Raw genomic sequence first — 21,577 nt, 5'->3', positions numbered from 1 at the left:
GGCTCCGGTCATGATCTCGCGGTCTGTGGGTTCGAGCCCCGCGTCGGGCTCTGTGCTGACAGCTCAGAGCCTGGAGCCTGTTTCGGATTCTATGTCTCCCTCTTCCTCTGACCCTCCCCTGTTCATGCGCGCGCTCTCTCTCTCTCTCTCTCTCTCTCTCTCTCTCTCTCTCTCTCTGTCTCAAAAATAAATAAATGTTAAAAAAAAAAAAAAAGAGAGAGGTTATTCCTGGGGGCAGGGGAGGATAGGAAACATATATACATAAACACACGAGTTTGAACAATAACTCAAAATTTTTGAACAATTCAAAAGGCCATGTTTTTAAGGTCTGGAAAATTAAATTTGATATTCCTCCCGAAGCACTATGCTACCAAGTATAGATTAAACAAATCGAAATCTTTTGGGTTGCTGTATTTCACCAAATATTCATATTAGCTTTATTTATTTATTTATTTAGAAAATTTTTTTTAATGTTTATTTATTTTTGAGAGAGACAGAGACAGAATGCGAGTGGGTTAGGGGCAGAGAGAGAAAGAGGGAGACACAGAAGCTGAAGCAGGCTCCAGGCTCTGAGCTGTCAGCACAGAGCCGGATGTGGGGCTCCAACTCACAAGCTGTGAGATCATGACTTGAGCTGAAGTCAGATGCTCAACCGACTGAGCCACCCAGGTGCCCCTATTCATATTAGCTTTAAAATAAATGTATCAGCTATGTTCTCCACGATAAATAAAAATTTATTTTCCATTTTAAGTTACGACCAAAACTACAATATTATTTTTTAAACAACGCCACTGAGAAATCAAAACAAGGAAAACAAAACAAAGGAAAATAAGCTATACTAACTGATGCACTCTGAAATCAGATTTCTGAGCAAACGTTAGGCTCTCTAGATTGAAATTTCTACAGCTTTATGCATACTTTTTTTTTTTTCATATAGGGCAGTAAGTCTAGTCGTTGGCAAATAATTGGTGTATACAGTCTAATAAAATTAAAATTCGAAACCGACTAGCAGAGAGTCAGGTCAGAAAGAAGTCTGGTAAGGAACAGAGAAAAGGAGGAAAAACTTTCCCACGATGTAGAAAAAGAAAAATCTCTCCGGCACAACGGCTTCCTCACAACAGCACAAGGAAATACGTAGATGCCCTTCGGGACACCTAACTGTATTAGAAGAACTTCCAAACACACTTGGGCCCGCTTCTCTGAATATTGAGGTCAAACACTACACAACAGGAGGAAAACTGGGACGTAGGCAGGATATCGGAGTCCATACAAAACACGAACTCCTCTAAGAAGTTTGTATTCGCAGTGCCGAATCTAACATCGGCATAAAGTTCTCTCTCGGTAAATAAGAGAGGAACACAGCTCTCCTACCTCGTTTTCATTCTTTGACACCCACCCTCGCCAACTGGACCACTCCTTTTTTGATTAACAGCAAGTCACTGCAGAAATAAAATCTTACGGTTCCGTGGGCCCCGCTGAGGTGTGGGGAGAGCCAGAAGCCAAGTGAGTAATTTGGGACGCCTTCCCAAAGCCCTCCGTCCACTCAGGCCCCCTCGGAAGGCCGGACAGGCGCAGAGGGCTCGAGTCCCCAGGCGGCTCCCTGCCGGTCCCCACCCGGCCGCAACCGCCTCGGCACCACAAAGAGCCCACCGCGTCGCACCCCGCGTCCAACTGGGACTCATGCTCACCTTCCGCGTCTGCCGAAGAGACAAAGGTGAAGTCCCCGTTCGAGGGGGAATACGCCGGGGGTGGGCCCGGCGGCTGCATCTCGCGGCCCCTCCGAGCCAGCGGCGGTGGAGGAGGCTGCGGCTGGGCCCGGCCCCAAGGCGGCCGCGACACCGGCCCGCACGCGCGCCCTACGGTGAGGCCCGCGAGCCGGGAGGTGCAAGCTGGGAGCGAGGCCGGGGACGAGCTGCCCCCGAGTCTGCCCCACCAAAGTCTCTTAGGTGGCGGCCGCCCAAACACCACGACGCCGGCGCCCTGACAGGACCATAACAGTGACAGCGCCCCTTGGATTGGCTCTTTGTAATGTGCTCTCCCATTGGCTCCTGGAGGAAGGTTCCGATTGGGTCTCCCCATTGTTGATTCCGGAAGTTGACCCAAGGACAGGAAGTTCACTTCTAATTGGTGGGACCTCTAGGTTTCCCCAGCCTTCTTGGCTGCTATTTTTTACTTGACGTGTCTTCTCTTGTGGCTTTTCTTTATTTCTTTCGTCCGTTTTTGTTAACTGGACAAATTCTAAAAAAATTTTAGAGCTAGGAACATTTCTGGAGGTCTAGGATCCCCAGACTGCATTGTCTTTTAGTCATTAAGTAATTGTAATAACGTTTTGACTGAATTATATATCATCCCTGAGAGTCATGTGTGAAAGGAAGGGGGCTGGACTGGATAATAAAAAAGAAGATAAGTTGTAAATTGCTACCTAGAAACTAGGGCTGTCATCTAGACACACTTGTGTATTTATGAGAGAGACAACTGAGGCCAGAAAAGATAAGTACCCTAATGGAGGGTACTCAAATCTCCTGACTTCTAGTTCAGGGCTCTATTTGCTACAAGGCCCTGTCTGTTGATACACTTATCAAAGTTTACAAACTCATCTAGGTTTTTTGTTTGGTTTGTTTTATTTTAGAGAGAGTGGGAGGGTAGGAGGGACAGGGGCGAGGGGGTTAGAGAGAGAGAGAGAGAGAGAGAGAGAGAGAGAATCCCAAGCAGACTCTATGCACAGAGGGTGATGTGGGGCTCGATTTCAGGAATTGTGAGATCATGACCTGAGTGAAAATCAAGAGTCCCACACTCAAGGGACTGAGCCACCCAGGTGCCCCACCCACTGAGGTTCTTAAATCTTTAAATACATATACTTAAATTTAATGTCCAAGCTACATAACCATGGCTTCCAATTTGGAAGGAGAGGGTTTGAGGATATATCATGAGACAGACTTGCAGAGATGCATGATGCATAAGCAGTAGAGCAATGGGAAGGCATGGCCATTAATGTGTAAAAAGGAATATTGATATTTTTTGCATAGGAGGTAACAAGTTGGTACTTAAAGGATGAGCAAAAACTTGCTGGCAAAGAGGATGGGTTGTGGGGCGGGGGGGGGGGGGGGGGAGTGTGCTGTCAGCTTGGGTCAGAACATTCCAGAGACCATTTAATGGACTTGGGAAACTGGAAGTCATTTAGTTTACTTGGAGCTTACATTTCATAGGAGAGAATGGGTACAGATGAGATTGCATGAATAGGTAAAGAAGAAATCATGAATAATCTTACCTGCTATTCAAAGGATTAGCTTTTCTTCATGGAAGTATTGGAGGAACCATTAAAGGAGTTAGAGCAAAGGAATAACGTATCAGATATCCTTGTTAGAATTATTACTTAAAATATCCACAGTAGTAGGTATTTTGACTTGAAGAGCAGAGACTTGTTTGTTTTTTTTTTTAGTTTATTCATTTCTGCAAGTGAGAGAGAGTGGGGGAGGGGCAGAGAGAGAGGGAGAGAGAGAATCCCAGGCAGGCTCTGCACTGTCAGCTCAGAGCCCAATGCAGGGCTCGAACCTACAAACCATGAGATCATGACCTGAACCAAACCAAGAGTCAGACACTTAACTAAGCCATCTAGGCACACCTGGAGATCAGAGACTTCTATGAGACTTTTGCAGAAATATAAGTAAATTGTGGATGAGGGTTGCAACATTGGGGATGGAAAAGAGGAAGCCCATATGAGACATATTAAGTTTAGGAATCCACAGGACTTAGTGATCAAGGAGAAGAGATTTGGAATGAAGAAAAGGAAAGAGCCTAGCGTGACTTCATGTTTCTTGCTTAGGTGGTTGGAAGTGTTATTTATTAAGTGAGTAAATAAAAGAGGACCTGGTTTGGGGAGAAGGGAAAGTTTTGAACAACCTGCACTAGAACATGCAGGTTGAGCTGTCTAGTTATTCTTTGGTAATAAGGACCCCGTGCACAGTGTAGCATTGTAATTATCAATGTATGGTTGGTAATTGCATCTATGAATACAGAAGAGATTTCCCAGTAAGAGTGTAGTGAGTGAGAGAAGAGTGCCAAGAGTGATACTCTCCGGAACACCAATATTTAAAGGCAATCTAGGAGGGTGTTGGGTTACAAAGGAGGTGAGATGAGTTGCAGTTTAAAATAGGATGGTCAGGATAGGCAAAATTGGGAAAAATCACATTTGAGCAAAGATTTGAAGGATGTGATCATTTGTACTGGGTCCACTCAGTTAAGTCGGAACTATGATTCCTATAATCCATTTTCCCATATGCCTTTAGGCTAGAGTTTCTCAAAAGAAGAGTTTGCACAAGATTTGTAAGGTAGAAATGAAGCAGTAGCCATTGCACTCAGTAGGTTAAGCCTCCAACTTTCGCTCAGGTCATGATCTCGTGGTTTACAGGTTCAAGCCCCGGGTCGGGCTCTGTGCTGACAGCTAAGAGTCTGGAGCCTGCTTCGGATTCTGTGTCTCCCTCTCTCTCTGTTCCTCCCCTGCTCATTCTCTGTCTCTCAAAAATAAATAAATGTTAAAAAAATTAAAAAATAAATAAATAAAAATGTCTACAAGGAAGGAAAAAAAAACCACTCAACAATTGCAACAGAAGAGCAGTTCCTCATTCTGATGATGGACATATGTGGTAGACAGAATAATGACCCCCAAAGATGTCCAATCCTAATACCCAGAACCTCTGACTATGCTTTGTTACATGGCAAAGGATAATTAAGACTGCAGATGGAATCTTTGCTACTAGTGTTAACAAAGGTCTTTAATGTGATATGAAAAGCACAAATCATAAAAGAAATGGTGACTTGAACTTCACAAAATTTAAAAACTGCTGAAGACATTAAGTCAATGAAAAGACAAACCACAGACTGGGAGGAAATATTCACTATCCATATATCTGACAAATGATTTGTCTTTAGAATACTTAGATAATTTTTATAAATCATTGTCATTAAAACATGGAAGAAAAATTCACAGATATATTTCATGAAAGAAGATATTCATTTGGCCAATAAGCACATTAAGGGCGCCCAACATCATTAGTCACAATGGAAATGGAAATTATCACCACAATGAGATACCACTGCAGACTCATTAGAATAGCTACATTTAACAGGACTGATAATACTAAACATTGGAGAGGTTGTGGACCAACTGGAACTCTACCACATAAGGACAACTGTTTGGCAGTTTAAAAAAAATTTTTTTTAATGTTTATTTATTTTTGAGACAGACAAACAGAGAGAGAGAGAGAGAGAGAGAGAGAGAGAGAGAGAGAGAGAGCTGGGGAGGGGCAGAGAGAAAGGGAGACACAGAATCCCAAGCAGGCTCCAGGCTCTGAGCTGTCAGCACACAGTCCAACATGGGGCATGAACTCACAAACCGTGAGATCAAGACCCAAACTAAAATCGGAGACTTAACCGACTGAGCCACCCAGGTTCCCCTGCCTCCCCTTTATAAGGATATTTGTGATCACATTTAGAACCCATCCAGATAATCCAGGATTAGGTCCCCATCTCAAGATCCACATCTACAAAAATACAACATTTACGATCTCCAGGGGTTAAGACCTGATACATTTGGGTGGCCCACTATGACCACATTTCTACGTTTCCCCTTTTTATCCTGTATTATATAATTTGTTATTAAAAAGCAATATGAGTTTATTACAGAAAATTAGAATATACAGATAAGCAAGCAAAGAAGAAAATTTTTAATTACCATAATCCTACCTCCCCCCCAGACTATTTATATAGTTCTTTCTCCATGAACATACATTTACATTAAAATTTAGGGGGTGCCTGGGTGGCTCAGTTGGTTAAGCATCCGACTTTGGCTCAGGTCATGATCTCGCGGTTCTTGAGTTCAAGCTCTGCACCCAAGTCTCTGCTGTCAGCATACAGCCTGCTTCAGATCCTCTGTCCCCCTTTCTCTGCCCCTAGCCTGCACTCTCTCCCTCTCTCTCTCTCTCAAAAATAAACACACACAAAAAATTTAAAACCCAGCCAGTAGCACAGCCCTTGATCTCACATCAGAGAAACCCAGCTCACAAGCTGGAAAAGACTGCTGTTACTCCCATAGAAAACCCGATATGCAGAAAATGATTTAGGGGACAACTTAGATATCCCCCTCTGTCAGGTGAACGTCAGAGTGCTCTTTTTGAACTAGGCAGTTAAGGAACATAAAAAGTTCATGGTAGTTTGTGCAAAGATAGAGGAAAGATTACACAAGAGTGTCATTTTCAAGAGAACTTCCGGGAGATTTCTCCATTTCCAGAGCTGAATGTCAACTGGCTTCCTGGAGTCTGTGATCACAAGGTTTGAACGTGTGTGTGTCAGTGGACCCTATGGCTCTTCACATTCAGGAGAATGTCCCATGCATCCATTTGCTCTGTGCTAATGTTGCCCAGGACCCTGATGACTGAGAATATACATGTGCTAGAAGTCTGCTGGGATCCATGGCACGGGTGGCTGTGACTGCAGTAGCAATATGCTTTAGCCAACCCAACTGGCTCATTTAATTTCTCTCTCACTCATTTAATCATAAAAATTAGTATGTATTAAATGTTCAAAAACACTTTGCTTCATTTTAGGTATAGAATAAATAAACCAACAGAAGTAAGACTGATGTGTTGTGAATAATGAGTATAGTGTCTCATGAGTAATTCCTTTCCTGATGCAAATTTCTAGCTATTGTGCCTTTAAGGTTCACGGTCAGCTTCTTTCCCTTGCTACTTCTACTTCCTCTCATCTTCCCTTTCTGAACTGGTAGTTTTGGTATCCAAACCATTCTTACTACACTTTGGAAAAAAAAAAAAAGGAACTTATGTTGGCCCTTCTCTTACAATCCCCTACCACAGGGGCAGGGAGACATTCAACCCACACAACACTTTACGTGAAACAGGAAGCTAATAAGAAGAAACTTTATTTTGAAAGCCTCTTTTGATCCACCAAGAAGAGGGCAACTGGACTGCTCAGCCAGGTAACGTGGGGAGACAGAAGGGGGTTTTAGGTGGGTTTCAGAATCAAATACTAAACTGTGGGTTTACATTCAATTAAAGCTTGGGTGTGGGGATATAAAAGGCTTACCACTGAAGAATGTGCTTTTGCATGGCTGGCTGGATTTGACTGCTGGGAAACTTTTAGGGGTGTTAGCCTGGTCTGCTGGGGTGTCATGAGATTACTTGGAATTGATGTTAAATGCACATTAAGTCAGAGAGGTGTGTTTTTCTATGAGACAAAGTGAAGGAAAGGACTTTGAAAAATACTTGTTGGACTTATAGAAAGGAAACCTACTCTTTTTCCTAAAAGTGTTGTTAGAGTCATAGGTCAGAACTGAAAAGGCCTGGGGGTGGGGGAGCTATGTAGTCCCTTCAGCCTCTGAATTCCTGACAAGAAAGCTGATATCTGGAGAGAGAAGTGAGGGAAACTGCTGTTCACAGGACATCTATTATTGACAGTACTGACAGGGTCTCTACATACTTTCTCTCAGTTAATCCTTACAACCCTAGTTTAGAGAGGTGGAAACTGGCAGAGAGTTTAAATGACTGCTTTGGGGTGCCTGGTTGGCTCAGTTGGTTAAGTGACTTACTCTTGATTTTGGCTCAGGTCATGATCTCACTGTTCATGGGTTTGAGCCCTGCATCAGGCTGCTTGGAATTCTCTCTCTCTCTTAAAATAAATAAACTTTAAAAAAAAAAAAGATAGAACCACGTCTCCTGTCACTCTCTTAAGAGTTGGGCAAACTTCTCCGCTGTCTTATAGTCTGCTCAGGCCACCATCACAGAATACCACAGAAACAGAATGCATTTTTCTCACAGTTCTTGAGGCTACAGTTCAAGATCAAAGTGTCAGAAGTTTTGGTTTCTCCTGAAACCTTCGTTTTCAAAAAAAATTTTTTTTTAATATTTATTTTTGAGAGAGAGACAGAGCATGAGTGGGAGAGGGACAGAGAGAGAAAGGGAGACACAGAATCCAAAGCAGGCCCCAGGCTCTGAGCTGTCAGCTCGGAGCTCCTCACAGGGCTCGAACCCACAGACTGCAAGATCATAACCTGAGCCAAAGTCAGATGCTTAACCAACTGAGCCACCCAGGTGTCACCTGAAACCTTGGTTTTCAGACGGCTGCCTTCTCACTGTGTCCTCACATGGTCTCCACTGGGCAAGAATCCCTGGGGTCTCTCTTCGCGTGTACAAATCTTACCTTCTTATAGGACCCCAGTCAGATTGGATTAGGGCCCACCCTCATTTTAACTTAATTACCTCTTCACAGGCCTTATTTCCAAATAGCCATAGAGTGAGTACTGGGGGTTAGAGCTTCAACATATGGATTTTGGGGCACATAATTCAGCTACAACACTAATACTAAGAATAATATTTTCTAGTATCCAAACTGAATATGAATTTTTGGCAACTTCAGAATCAGCTGAGATGCCTGCCTGATGATCCACGTAGCAATTTTAATTCATTATTTTAGCAGACAAAGTGACTGATGGCCAACTCAGGGACTAGCTTATTGTGTTTACATGTGAATATAAGGATCTTCTTGGCTCCTTCCTCTATCTTCTTCCTCTTGTCTGTTCTCACTGAACTCTGCTTAGTCAGTGGAGGTCTGATGCCTCCAAGACCCATACCTTTTTTGTGGGGGTAGAAAGGGAGGGAAGAAACTATAGTAGCTCCTGTTTACTGAGTCTTTTCTGTGTACTAAGGCCTCCCAGCTTAACAGTGGTAGAGCTGGAATTTGCACTCAGTCCTGACACCAAAATAGGCCCTTGCTCACGCTCACGTGCTATCCTCATCCTTGCTTCCAGGCTGTAACCCCCCATGGCTCCTTCTCTATGCTGCCCCTCTGCCTAGAAATACCCTTCTGCCTTTACTGCCTGGTGAACTTTGGTTTCCTTCAAAACAACTCAAAAGTCACCTCTTCCAGGCAGAATTAAATATCCCTCCACAGGGGTTGCTCTAGAACACTGACCTTCAAAACTGCATTGACTGCCACTCGCAATAAGAAATACATCTTCTAAGGGCACCTGGGTGGCTCAGTCGGTTGAGCGTCCTTCTTCGGCTCAGGTCATGATCTCGTGGTCTGTGAGTTTGAGCCCCACGTCGGGCTCTGTGCTGACAGCTCAGAGCCTGGAGCCTGGTTTGGATTCTGTGTCTCCCTCTCTCTCTGCCCCTCCCCTGCTCATGCTCTGTCTCTCTCTCTCTGTCAAAAATAAACATTAAAAAAAATTTTTTTTAAAGAAATACATCTTCTATCACTACCCAGTGCCAGGGTACATAAATAATTGAAATAAAACGTTCATGTGTTCTGATAGTTTTAATTCTATTTCATTAAAAATATATATCCTGGGGCGCCTGGGTGGCGCCGTCGGTTAAGCGTCCGACTTCAGCCAGGTCACGATCTCGCGGTCCGTGGGTTCGAGCCCCGCGTCGGGCTCTGGGCTGATGGCTCAGAGCCTGGAGCCTGTTTCCGATTCTGTGTCTCCCTCTCTCTCTGCCCCTCCCCCGTTCATGCTCTGTCTCTCTCTGTCTCAAAAATAAATAAAAAACGTTGAAAAAAAATTTAAAAAAAAAAATATATATATCCTAAGGCACCTGCCTGGCTCAATCAGAGGAGCATGCGACTTAATCTTGGGGTTGTGTATTCGAATCCCACATTGGGTGTAGACATTACTTAAAATAAAAACAGAAATAAACTTTAAAAAATTTAAAAAACTAAAAATATATATACTAATTGTAACCCACTTAAGTTACTATCATGACCTGCTAATGAGTTGGCCGATTTGAAAAACTGCTCACGAAGATACTCTTTCTCGTTTTGACAACTTTTCTTGTTTCTCTCATCTCTGAAAGCCTCAGATCCTCCAGCTCTACATATAAATGTGCTGGGGTCCAGTTCTTTTCTGATACTGGTTCCTGAGAGGTTTCTGATTATCAGTTTCTACTCCTTCTGGGTTTCTACTCCAGGAAGTAGGACTTTCTGTATCTTCCTGTCTTTCTCTCCAGCCTGGGGGGGGCACCTGTTTGCCCCAATTCTCTGACAGATCTAAAAAGAGGTGTTGATTTTCAGTTTAGGCAGTTACTTTTTACTTGGTATGCGGATGGAGTAATGACTTCTCTATACGCCAGACCAGAAAACAGAAGTCAAAAAGGCTTCCTTTAAAAATAGAAAGCAATAAGGGTGCCTGGGTGTCTTAGTTAAGCGTCCAACTCTTGCTTTCGTCTCAGGTCATGATCTCATGGTTTGTGAGGTTGAGCCTTGCATCAGGCTCCGCGCTGAGCATGGGGCCTTCTTGGGACTCTCCCTCTCCCTCTCCCTCTCGCTCTCTGCCTCTCCCTTGCTCACACACTCTCTCTCTCTCAAAATAAATAAAACATTAAAAAAATAGAAATCAATAATTTTTTTAACATCTATTTATTTTTGAGAGACACAGAGAAACAGAGTGTGAGCAGGGTAGGGGCAGAGAGAGAAAGAGACACAGAATCCGAAGCAGGCTCCAGGCTCTGAGCTGTCAGCACAGAGCCCAATGCGGGTCTCAAACTCATGAACCTTCAGATCATGACCTGAGCTGAGGTCAGACACTTAACCGACTGAGCCACTCAGGCGCCCCAAGAGAAATCAGTAAAACTTTAAATTTATATGGAAATGCAAACAGTTCTTAAAAAAAAAATTGAAGAGTTTACACTACCTGATTTCAAGACTTATTATAAGGATGCAATAATCAAGACAGTATGATAATGGCATAAGAACAGACATATAAATCAATGGAACAGAATAGAATCCAGAAGCAGATTCACAAATTCAATGGGTAAAGGATATTTTTTTCAACCAATCATGCTGGAAAAATTGGACATGTCTATGGGGAAAAAAACAAACTTCAACTCATCATCTTCATAAACAAAAACTATCCCCAAATGGATCAATGACCTAAATGTAAAAGCTAAAATTATAAAACCTCTACAAGAAAACTTAGGTGAAAATCTTTGTGGCTTGGGATAACAATGATTTTGTAGATAGGACACAAATAGCATGAACCAAAGAAGAAAAAATTAATAAGGTGGAATTCAGGGGCTCCTGGGTCACTCAGGCTGTTAAACGTCCGACTCTTGATTTCAGCTCAGGTCATGATCTCATGGTTGTGCAATTGAGCCCCTTGTTCAGCTCCACACTGGGCTGGGTGTGGAGGCTGCTTGGGATTCTCTCTCTCCCTCTCCCTCTGCCCCTCTGCTGGGTGCGAGCTCAGGAGTGTGTGCACATGCTCACTCTAGCTCACTCTCTCTCTCTCTCTCTCTTTCTCTCTCTCTCTCTCAGTCCCACTATCTCTCTCTCAAAAAACAAACAAAGCCCCCCCCCCAAAAAAAAAACAAAAAAAACACACCAAGGTAGAATTTATAAAAAGGAAAATGTTTTGTTTTCCAAAAGATACAAGGCTGTTGTATTAATAAAACCTTTGTATTAACCATGTTTTTAATATTTTATATTTTATGATGCTTGGCTTCCTTGGGGGTTTTGCTAGCTGGGAGAGCCTGTGCCTACCAGGGCTAACTAATTCCTAGGAACAGCGAAACACTTGTCTGTATGTGTGCCTTTCTTACGCAAAACAACTAATCCAAAGACATCCCTAACCACCATCTTTACTAACAGGCACCAAGCCATTATTCCCTTGCCTTAAATCACTCCAGAGTCACCATTATATCCCAGAGTTTGCCAAAATTATTCAAACTGTCTAATCCTAAACTTGTTCAAACTTGCCTGCCCTGCCTTACCCATTTCTTCCTGTGAAAACTATAATGCAGGCTGTGGGCTAAGCTTTCTCCTTTTCTCCTGTCTCCTGATCAATTCCGGTGCTGCTCGGGCAGCCCTGTGTGATGTGGCGTCCCCTCCTTCTACTGGGAGTTGTAAGTAATAAAACTTCTTTTATTGGTATTGATCTCTCCATTTGGTCACTCCATTATCTCTATAAATTAATTCCTGGATACAATCAAAGCAACCACAGATTAGGAGAAAACACTCACAGTACATATAACCAACAAACAATTTATATCCAGAATCTATGAAGAACTCTTGAAAGTCAGTAATTAGAAGACAACTTAATTTGTAAAATGGGCAAAAGATCTGTACAGATACTTCACAGAAGATTTATGAAAGAATGACAAAGTACATGAAAAGATGTTCAACATCATTAAATGAAAATTAAAAATACATAATGAGATACCACTAAAATAAAAAAGATAGATAATGCCAAGTGTTGGTGAGAATTTGGAACAGTTGGAACTGTTAGTTTTACATGGTGGTAGGCATGTAAAATGGTAATAACCACTTTGAAAAATGGTTTGGCACCTTCTACAAAATTAACATACACTTGGGGCACGTGGGTGGCTCAGTTAAACACCGGACTTTGGCTAAGGTCATGATCTTACGGTTTGTGAATTTGAGCCGCATATCAGGCTCTCTGCTGTCATACCAGAGCCTGCTTCAGATCCTCTGTCTCCCTCTCCCTGCCCCTCTCCCCACTCTCTCACGCACTCTTTCTCTCTCTCAAAAAATAAACATTAAAAAAATTAACATACACTTACCGTATGACTCAGAAATTCTACTTCTAGGTATTTATCCAAGAGAAATGAAAATATATGTCCATAAAGATAGTAATATATGAATGTTCATAGCAGTTTCACTCATTGTAGCCACAAACTGGAAACAAATCAAATGCCAATCAATCAAATTGATAAATAAACTGATCTGTTTATACAATGGAATACTGCTCAATCAAAAAAAGACTTAACTACCAATAAATGCAAACAAGGCAAATCTCAAAAACATGATGGTAAGTGAAAGGAGCCAGACACAAGAGAACATACTACATTTTTCCATTTATATGACTCTCTAGAACAGGTGAAACTAATTTACAGTTAAAGAAATTGATCAGTGGTTGCTTTGGTGAGGAATAGGAGGGATGGATTATACAAGGAAACTTTCTGCAGTGATAGAAATAGTCTAAATATAGACTGGGGTATTATTGACTTTGGTGTGTACATTTGTCAAAGCTCCTTGCATTTTATTGTCTGTAGTTTTTGTATCATATATAATTATATTTTAATATAATATAATAATATATACATACAAATGTGTTATATAATATATAATTATTATAATCATTAACATTTATTATATATAATAAACATATATACATCAAATACATAATATAATACCTGCATACAAATATACCATATATATGTATGTCTTGTATATAATTATACCTTAATGAGGTTGATATTTTTGTTTGTGTGTTGTTGTTGTTTTGTTTTGTTTTGAGAGAGAGAGAGAGTGTGTGAAAGCAGGGGAGAGAGGCACAGGGAGAGAGAGAGAGAATTAAGCCTGGGATCATGACCTGAGCCCAAATCAAGAGTTGGACACTCAGCCAACTGAATCACCCAGGAGCCCTAACGAGGTTGATTTTTTTTTTATTAAAAAAATTTTTTTTAATGTTTATTTATTTTTGAGAGGGAGACAGAGTGCGAGCAGGGGAGGGGCAGAGAGAGGGAGAGACGCAGAACCCTAAGCAGTCTCCGGGCTCTGACCTGTCAGAGCCCAACGTGGGGCTCAAATTTGTCAACCAAGAGATCATGACCTGGGACAAAGTCAGATGCCAAACCAACTGAGCCACCCAGGCTCCCCAATGAGGTTGATTTTTTAAATGAAGCAGTTTAAGGGGCACCTGGCTAGCTCAGTAAGAAGAGTATGTGACGCTTGATCTCAGGGTTGTGAGTTCAAGCCCCACATTGGGTGTAGAGATAACTAAAACAAACAAACATAACTAAATAAAATGAATTAGTTTAAAACTTAACTGCTATAGAAAGGTCTGAAAACATATAGTAAATTAAAAAAACAAACAAACGAATGTCAAACAGTATATACAGTGTGTCCCTATTTGGTGTGGAAAAAAATAAGTACAAAAGTGACAATGGTTGCTGCCTGATAGCTTTTGGTTCTGTTTTGTTAGTTTTACAGAATGAGGAGCAGTTGTACAAAAAGAAGGGAACACTATTAGAATCATCTTTGACCTGTGCATTTGGAAATATCATCTATTGAGATATAGAAAAGTGAAAATCTTTTTTTCAGAACAAGTAAGTATACTAGAAATTAAATCTGCTTGGTTGTATAATGTGCCACCAAATATGGATGATATTGAATGGGAAATCAATCTGTGTCTTCTCCCCAACAGTTATTTGTGGAATTCCCCATAAATATTGTGTGGTTTTGAGAATTCAGTTACAAACATGGCAACCCATGATAACCGGCACAACCCCATATAGAACAGGATTTACGCACAAAGAGTAACCAGGTGTATGTTTTAAAATGTTGGTCCCCTGCCATTCCCTATTCAGCCGCATCCTCCCATCCAGACAGCAAAGAGCTACACCTGTCAAGATCATTATGAAGAAACATGGTGTGGATCCAAGTGGCAACCAAAATGTAATGCTTTCCACTTTGATGACTGGAGTGAGACCCGTGCTATCCAATATGGTAACCACTAGCCACATGTATCTATTTAAATGTGAATTTAAATAAATAAAAATTAAGTAAAATTTAAAATTCAGTTGCACAGTTGGGCGAGCCACATTTCAAGTGCTCAAGAGCCACCGTGGCTAGTGGTTACTCTACTGGACAGTGCAAACTGAGGACATGCCCATCATCTCAGAATATTGTATTGTATTAGCACTGGCCTAGATAGAATCTGATAAAAATGAATACTGAACGAATGAATGAATGAATGAATGAATAAGCAGCAGTGTTTTCACCTAATTACTTGATAAGAGAGGAGTATGGTAGTCCAGACAGGGGGAGGTACACCACGGTTAACAATAAGAATACCTTGCAGTTACACAGCAGTGCACTTTTCAAATTTTAAAACATTTTTGTGTATGTGACTTATGCGATTTTATTCAATCTTTCTCATCAGTCTTCCAAACAGAGAAAGTATCAATGTCTTAATTTTATAGATGAAGAAATGTTAGTCTCAAACAGGCTAGCATTGGGTGCCTGGGTGGCTCAGTCAGTTAAGCGTCTGACTTCAGGTTATGATCTCATCATGATCTCACGGTTTGTGGAATCGAGCCCTATGTTGGGCTCTTTGTTGACAGCTCAGGGCCTGGAGCCTGTTTCAGAGTCTGTCTCCCTCTCTCTCTGCCCCTCCCCCACTTGTACTCTGTGTCTCTCTCTTTCTCTCTCTCTCCCTCTCTCAAAAATAAATATTAAATAGAAATTTAAAAAGGCTACCCTTGTGACCTTTCATAGTCTCTAGGCCTCTCTGAGGTGACATTTCTTTGGCTATCCAATGAAGAGCCTGGCTAGACTCAGACTCAAGGGTCATCTCTGTAGGGATGCTGCAGAAGCCAAGAGGACAGATGAGACCCTGGAGGGGAGAGGTAAGACTCGCTGACAGGTCATGTGCACTGTCATCTGGTACCATTCCAACTGAGGTTAGTGGTAGAAACTGAGACGGACAGAAAGGGAAGCTGGGTGAAATCCTGGGGATCAGAATGAGTGCCAGATGGTGCCTTTCAGACCAGAGAGGCCTTGGGGTCTTCAGGAGGAGCACATCATTTACATGAGATGAGCTTAAGATCTGAAAAGCAGGAGCAGCCTAATACAGGAAGAAAACTAGTGCAGACAGTGCCCAAGAGTGAAAAACCAGGGAGACATTTCTCCAAGCTGTGAAGGGCTGCTTAGGTGCAGTGTGGTCTGCATCTGAGAGTTAGATCTCAGAGAGCTGGAAACAGAAGTGTACAGCTTCTCCGGGAACTTGGAGAGGTGCCAGAGCTCACCCCTGGTACAGACGACTGTTTTGCACACATACTCTACAGAAAAGACCAAATTCTATGGGAGGTAAAATGTGCTACTCCTTTGAGTGGTGACAGCAGAATCGTTGGCTAAAAACAGTAAGTAACGTATTGAGCTATTCTTTTGTATGAGATATTATACAGGAATTCTCGTAACTTCATAAGTTCAATAGTGTTCCCAGCTCCAGTATGACAGGTAAGCAACCAGGGCTGGAGTGGAGCTGGTTCTTACTGTTTAGTGAGACCTGTTGAATTTTCATGAGTTTTCTTAGCCAGCTGACATGTTATTAGCTTGAAATCAGCCATGGCAAAAATATTTCTACCATGGAGATTGGTGACATGCTACAAATTAGGGCCTTTACCCCCAGAGAAAAAGGGTGCTTACATATATATATAAAATAGACTCTTTAATATTTATTTATTTTTGAGAGAGAGAGAGAGAGAGAGAGAGACAGACAGAGTGTGAGCGGGGGAGGGGCAGAGAGAGAGGGAGACACAGAATCCAAAGCAGGCTCCAGGCTCTGAACTGTCAGCACAGAGCCCGACACGGGGCTGAACCCACAAACTGCGAAGTCATGACCTGAGCCAAAGTCAGATGCTTAACCGACTGAGCCCCCCAGGCGTCCCAAGTGTGTTCAATATTTAGCAGCACAGCACTGAAATAGGCTCAGAGAGATTTAGCAACTTGCTGAGGTTACACTGATGGTAGCAACTAGCAGATCCTAAGCCAGTTTCATTATTCTAAAGCCCACAGTCTTACCACTATGACCTCCCTAGAGACCCTTTTATATTGGGGCACAAGACTGGTCCCCTTACTTCATGACCAAAGAAACACCATGTTGCTCAATAAAAACTCTGGGATTGAGGGTGAGGGTTTTGCAGAGCTTTTCTTGAGGGCCTGGAATTCAAACATTTGACATTTCCATAGCTCAAGGTGGGTCCAGAGGGGGAAAACTGCATGACCCTACTGCTCTGTCAACAGGATGCTGAGATGTACATTTTACGTAAATAAATCGATGTGCGTGTTTTCCCCCATCTCCTCAGTGAATTTCATAAAGGAGAATAGTCAAGTGCTCATTCAAAGGATGGGAATGACTGTTATAAAGCAAATTGTGGATGAGCTATTTGTGTGGAATGTTCTGAATTATGAAGAAGTAAGTGTCATTTGCTGTGAGAAGGTTGAGCAGGATGCTGCAAGAGGGATCATTCACATGATTCTGAAGAAGGGTTCGGAATCCTGTAACCTCTTTCTCAAATCCCTTGAAAAATGGAACTATCCCCTGTTTCAGGACTTGAATGGACAAAGTAAGTATCAGTTTTCTTGTATCTGTTCTACAAACAGAATAAACCATGAAGAAGATTCATAATCCCCACGAGAGAGCCTCTGCCCTCCTCCCTCCTTACATCACTGGGGAGTGGGTTTTGGTTCTGCGAAGGAAAAAGTCAGACACTCTCAGAAAAAACTCCCATTATATCCCTTGTTGGTGAAGCCAAATAAGTGATGCCAGGGTCAGGGATTAATGATTTAGTAAAGACTCATTTCAAAATCAAACTGGATAATGAAGGCACTTAAATTAATGCAGTCGTGGTTCTTGACATTCTTTAGGCCAATGCGGAATCGTTTTTAATAATATTATCATTAAATAGTAACTTGTATTTTGTTTTATGATAGATTTTAATCAAGGTTAAGGCTTGATCTGGGGAAAGTTACCCCACACCACCCCACTATTCTCACACACTTTCGAACTTAACCCAAACACAGACTCCTATTTCCAATTGACTGCTGCAAAGACCATGTGGTGGAAAGAAGGAAACAGAAGACAAAAGGGGAAGAGTAAATATTTGGAATCCTTTGTGCCAGCTCAGAACTGGAGAAGGAAAGTAAAGTCACCAATGGAGTATTCCCAACATAAATCCCTCTTCATCCTCCTGAAAACTTAAGTTCTGGGGAAACACAGAATTGGGTCCTCTAACCTTACCTCTTCTCTAACAGGTCTTTCTAAGCAGATGTCAGAAGAAGTCTTAGATGATTTGGCTCAGAGTCTAAAGTATTTATACAATACTCCATCTTTCCTGAACTTCTATCCTCTGGGTGAAGACTTTGACATTATTTTTAATTTGAAAAGCACCTTCACAGAACCTGTTCTATGGAAGAAGGACCATCACCATCACCGATTGGAGCAGCTGACCCTGGATGGGCTGCTAGACACTCTTCAGAGTCCCTGCATCATTGAGGGGGAATCAGGCAAAGGGAAGTCCACTCTCCTGCAGCAAATCGCCATGCTCTGGGCTTCCGGAACGTGTGGGGCTCTCACCAAGTTCAAATTAGTCTTCTTTGTCCGTCTGAGCAGGGCCCAGGGTGGGCTCCTTGAAACTCTGTGTGATCAACTCCTGGATATACCTGACACCATCAGGAAGCAGACTTTCATGGCCATGCTGCTGAAGCTACGGCAGAGAGTTCTGTTTCTCCTTGATGGCTACAATGAATTCAAGGCCCAGAACTGCCCAGAGATTGAAGCCCTCATAAAGGAGAACCACCGCTTCAAGAATACGGTCATTGTCACCACCACCACTGAGTGCCTGAGACACATCAGGCAGTTTGGTGCCCTGATTGCCGAGGTAGGGGACATGACAGAGGACAGTGCCCAGACTCTCATCCGAGAAGTGCTGATGAAGGAGCATGCTGAAGGCTTGTTGCTCCAAATTAGGAAATCTAGATGCTTGAGGAACCTGATGAAGACCCCTCTCTTCGTGGTCATCACTTGTGTAATCCAGATGGGGGAAAGTGAGTTCCACTCCTACACACAAACAACACTGTTCCGCACCTTCTATGACCTGCTGATACAGAAGAACAAGTACAAACTTAAGGGGCTGGCTGCAGGTGACTTCGCTCAGAGCCTGAACCACTGTGGAGACCTAGCTCTGGAGGGTGTGTTCTCCCACAGGTTTGATTTCCAACCAGAGGACATGTCCAGTGTGAACGAGGATGTCCTACTGACAACTGGACTCCTCTGTAAATACACAGCTCAACAGTTCAAGCCAAAGTATAAATTCTTTCATAACTCCTTCCAGGAGTACATAGCAGGACGCAGACTCAGCAGTTTGCTGAAGTCTCAAGAGCCAGAGGAAGTGACCAAGGGGAAAGGTTATTTGCAGAAAATGGTTTTCATTTCAGACATTACATCCAAGTATAGCAACCTGCTCCTGTACACATGTGGATCATCTCCTGAAGCCACCAGGACTGTTCTGGAACACCTTGCAGCAGTGTATCAACATGGCAGCCTCCTTGGGCTCTCCGTCACCCAGAAGCCTCTCTGGAGGCAGGAGTCTATACAAAATGTGAAAAACACCACCGTGCAAGAAACTCTGAAAGCCATAAACATCAGTTCCTTTACAGAGTGTGGCATTAATCTATTCCATGAGAGTATATCCAAATCAGACCTGAGTAAAGAATTTGAAGCTTTCTTTTGTGGCAAAAGCTTATATATCAACTCAGAGAACATCCCCGATTACTTATTTGACTTCTTTGAACACTTGCCTAATTGTGCAAGTGCTCTGGACTTCATTAAACTGGACTTCTACGGAGAAGCTATGGCTTTGAGGGACACGACCACAGAAGACACAAGCAGGACTCAGGAAGGGTCCTCAGAAACCTACATTCCCAGCAGGGCTGTGTCTTTGTTCTTCAACTGGAAGCAGGAATTCAAGACTCTGGAGGTCACACTCCGGGACTTCAGCAAGTTGAATAAACAAGATATCAAATATCTGGGAAAGATATTCAGTTCTGCTAAAAACCTCAGATTGTGCATTAAGAGATGTGCTGGTGTGGCCGGAAGCTTTAGTTTGGTCCTCCGCACCTGTAAGAACATTTATTCTCTCATCCTGGAAGCCAGTCCGCTCACCATAGAAGATGAGCAGCATATCACATCCGTGACAAACCTAAAAACCTTGAGTATTCAGGACCTACAGACTCCACGGCTGCCAGGTATTACAAACATCAGCAGTTTAAGCTATAATCAAGCCTGTTTGGGTGCCATGGAAATATTAGATATCATACAGTTTTGCTTTAAATTTTCTAATAGTTTCTTTTTCATTTTTAAAAAATTTTAATGTTTATTTTTGAGAGAGAGAAAGAGAGAGACAGAGCATGAACAAGGGAGGGGCACAGAGAGAGAGAAAGAGAGAGACAGAATCCAAAGCAGGCTCCAGGCTCTGAGTTGTCAGCGCAGAGCCCAACCTGGGGCTCGAACTCATGAAGCACGAGATCGTGACCTGAGCCAAAGTCAGATGTTTAGCCGACTGAGCCACCCACGGGTCCCTGAATTTTCTAAAAGTTTCAACCAGATGTCAGGACTTGGAAGAGAGGTAGGAGGACTGAGCAAGAGAGGTCCATAAGGGGGTAGACTGTCATACGGGGAGGCCCTAGGGAGAATTCCCAGAGCTGAAGCTATACGGTCTGACTGAATGGCAATATAGTTTATATGGTAGTGTGTGTGTGTGCGCGCGCGTGCATGCATCCATGTGAGGTAGGTTAAGCTCATCTTCACTGACCTGTCCCCCTTCTCCAACTCCATCCATTACCCACTGCTTCCCTGCCAAATGGCACCCCTCCCCACTTCAATTCTGGGAGGAAATCCAGCCTGTAAACTCATCACTTGCAGGAGCTGGTAGCTAATTGTGTTGCTGGATTCTCATCCAGGAGATTGCAGAGCATAACCACCCCCCCCCACCCCCAACGCCAACTATATTTCATTTTGAAAAAAGATTGTGGGGACAGATTTTGTCTAACATGAAGAAATTTCAGATCTCAGACACATACATGTTGAGCCAATCTTTCTGAATAAAGGCAAATTTTCCCCAAATGCAAAATACTATTAAAGGTGAATGTCTGCCTTACCTGTACAGACCAGATTTACCTGTGTAGACCAGCCTGTTGACTCGAACAGGGGCTACTTTGTGGTGTGAACCTACAGGCTGGCAGGAGCCTTGCTCTACTTGACTGTAATCCAAGATTACTTTTCATTTGCAATAGATTTCTCATCAAGCTCTGCCTCATCTGTCACCCTGTAAAGGAAATTTCATATCACTTTAAAAATCTAGAATCTGGGGGCGCCTGGGTGGCTCAGTTGGTTAAGCGTCGGACTTCAGCTCAGGTCACGATCTTGCGGTCTGTGAGTTCGAGCCCCGCGTCGGGCTCTGGGCTGATGGCTCAGAGCCTGGAACCTGCTTCCGGTTCTGTGTCTCCCTCTCTCTCTGCCCCTCCCCCGTTCATGCTCTGTCTCTCTCTGTCTCAAAAATAAATACACGTTAAAAAAATTTTTTTTTAAAAATCTAGAATCTGGGGCGCCTGGGTAGCTCAGTTGGTTAAGTGACTCTTGATTTCCACTACTGGTTCATGGAATTGAGCCCTTGGTGGGGCTCTGAGCTAACAGTATGGAGTCTGCTTGGGATTCTCTCTCTCCTTCTCTCTCTGCCCCTCCCCCGCCTCGATAAGTAAATATTTTGAAAAATCTAGAATCTCTTGCACAGATAATCTTTGCAACCTTCTACTTAATGCAGGAATCCCTTCCATAAGGTTCGGCATAGTCACCAAGACTTCATTTAGATTACCTTCTGTGTCAGGAAGTTCACTATCTCCTCTTGATGGCTATTCCTTTCTGCTGATCTTGCAAACTGTCACCTCTATGCTGAATTTAGCCTACATATTATGTAGAGTTTTCTTTTGA

The 21,577-nt window shown here is 42.8% G+C and overlaps 2 protein-coding genes across 4 annotated transcripts in view; one reads left to right on the top strand and one right to left on the bottom strand.

The window, feature by feature from the left end:
* Window positions 1-2,016, bottom strand: part of YIPF4 (Yip1 domain family member 4) — a 29,903-nt gene extending 27,887 nt beyond the window's left edge. Inside the window, exon 1 of one of the 2 annotated variants that reach the window (XM_086700322.1) lies at window positions 1,689-2,016. In XM_086700322.1, the coding sequence (XP_086556448.1) occupies window positions 1,689-1,767 (79 nt within the window). In that variant the 5' untranslated portion in view covers window positions 1,768-2,016. The remainder of the gene's footprint in view (window positions 1-1,688) is intronic. The other variant, XM_025927102.2, reaches the window with a different exon arrangement.
* Window positions 2,017-6,792: 4,776 nt separating this feature from the next.
* NLRC4 (NLR family CARD domain containing 4) overlaps window positions 6,793-21,577 on the top strand; it is a 37,230-nt gene continuing 22,445 nt past the window's right edge. The window contains exons 1-5 of one of the 2 annotated variants that reach the window (XM_086700318.1): window positions 6,793-6,991; window positions 12,696-12,835; window positions 14,012-14,135; window positions 16,896-17,156; window positions 17,845-19,836. In XM_086700318.1, the coding sequence (XP_086556444.1) occupies window position 14,135; window positions 16,896-17,156; window positions 17,845-19,836 (2,254 nt within the window). In that variant the 5' untranslated portion in view covers window positions 6,793-6,991; window positions 12,696-12,835; window positions 14,012-14,134. The remainder of the gene's footprint in view (window positions 6,992-12,695; window positions 12,836-14,011; window positions 14,136-16,895; window positions 17,157-17,844; window positions 19,837-21,577) is intronic. The other variant, XM_025927131.2, reaches the window with a different exon arrangement.

This window comes from Puma concolor, chromosome A3 (genome assembly GCF_028749965.1).
Source record: "Puma concolor isolate L17-30 chromosome A3, mPumCon1.1.hap2, whole genome shotgun sequence".
NCBI classification, from domain to species: domain Eukaryota; kingdom Metazoa; phylum Chordata; class Mammalia; order Carnivora; family Felidae; genus Puma; species Puma concolor.
This window is presented reverse-complemented; position numbering and strand designations above follow the sequence as displayed.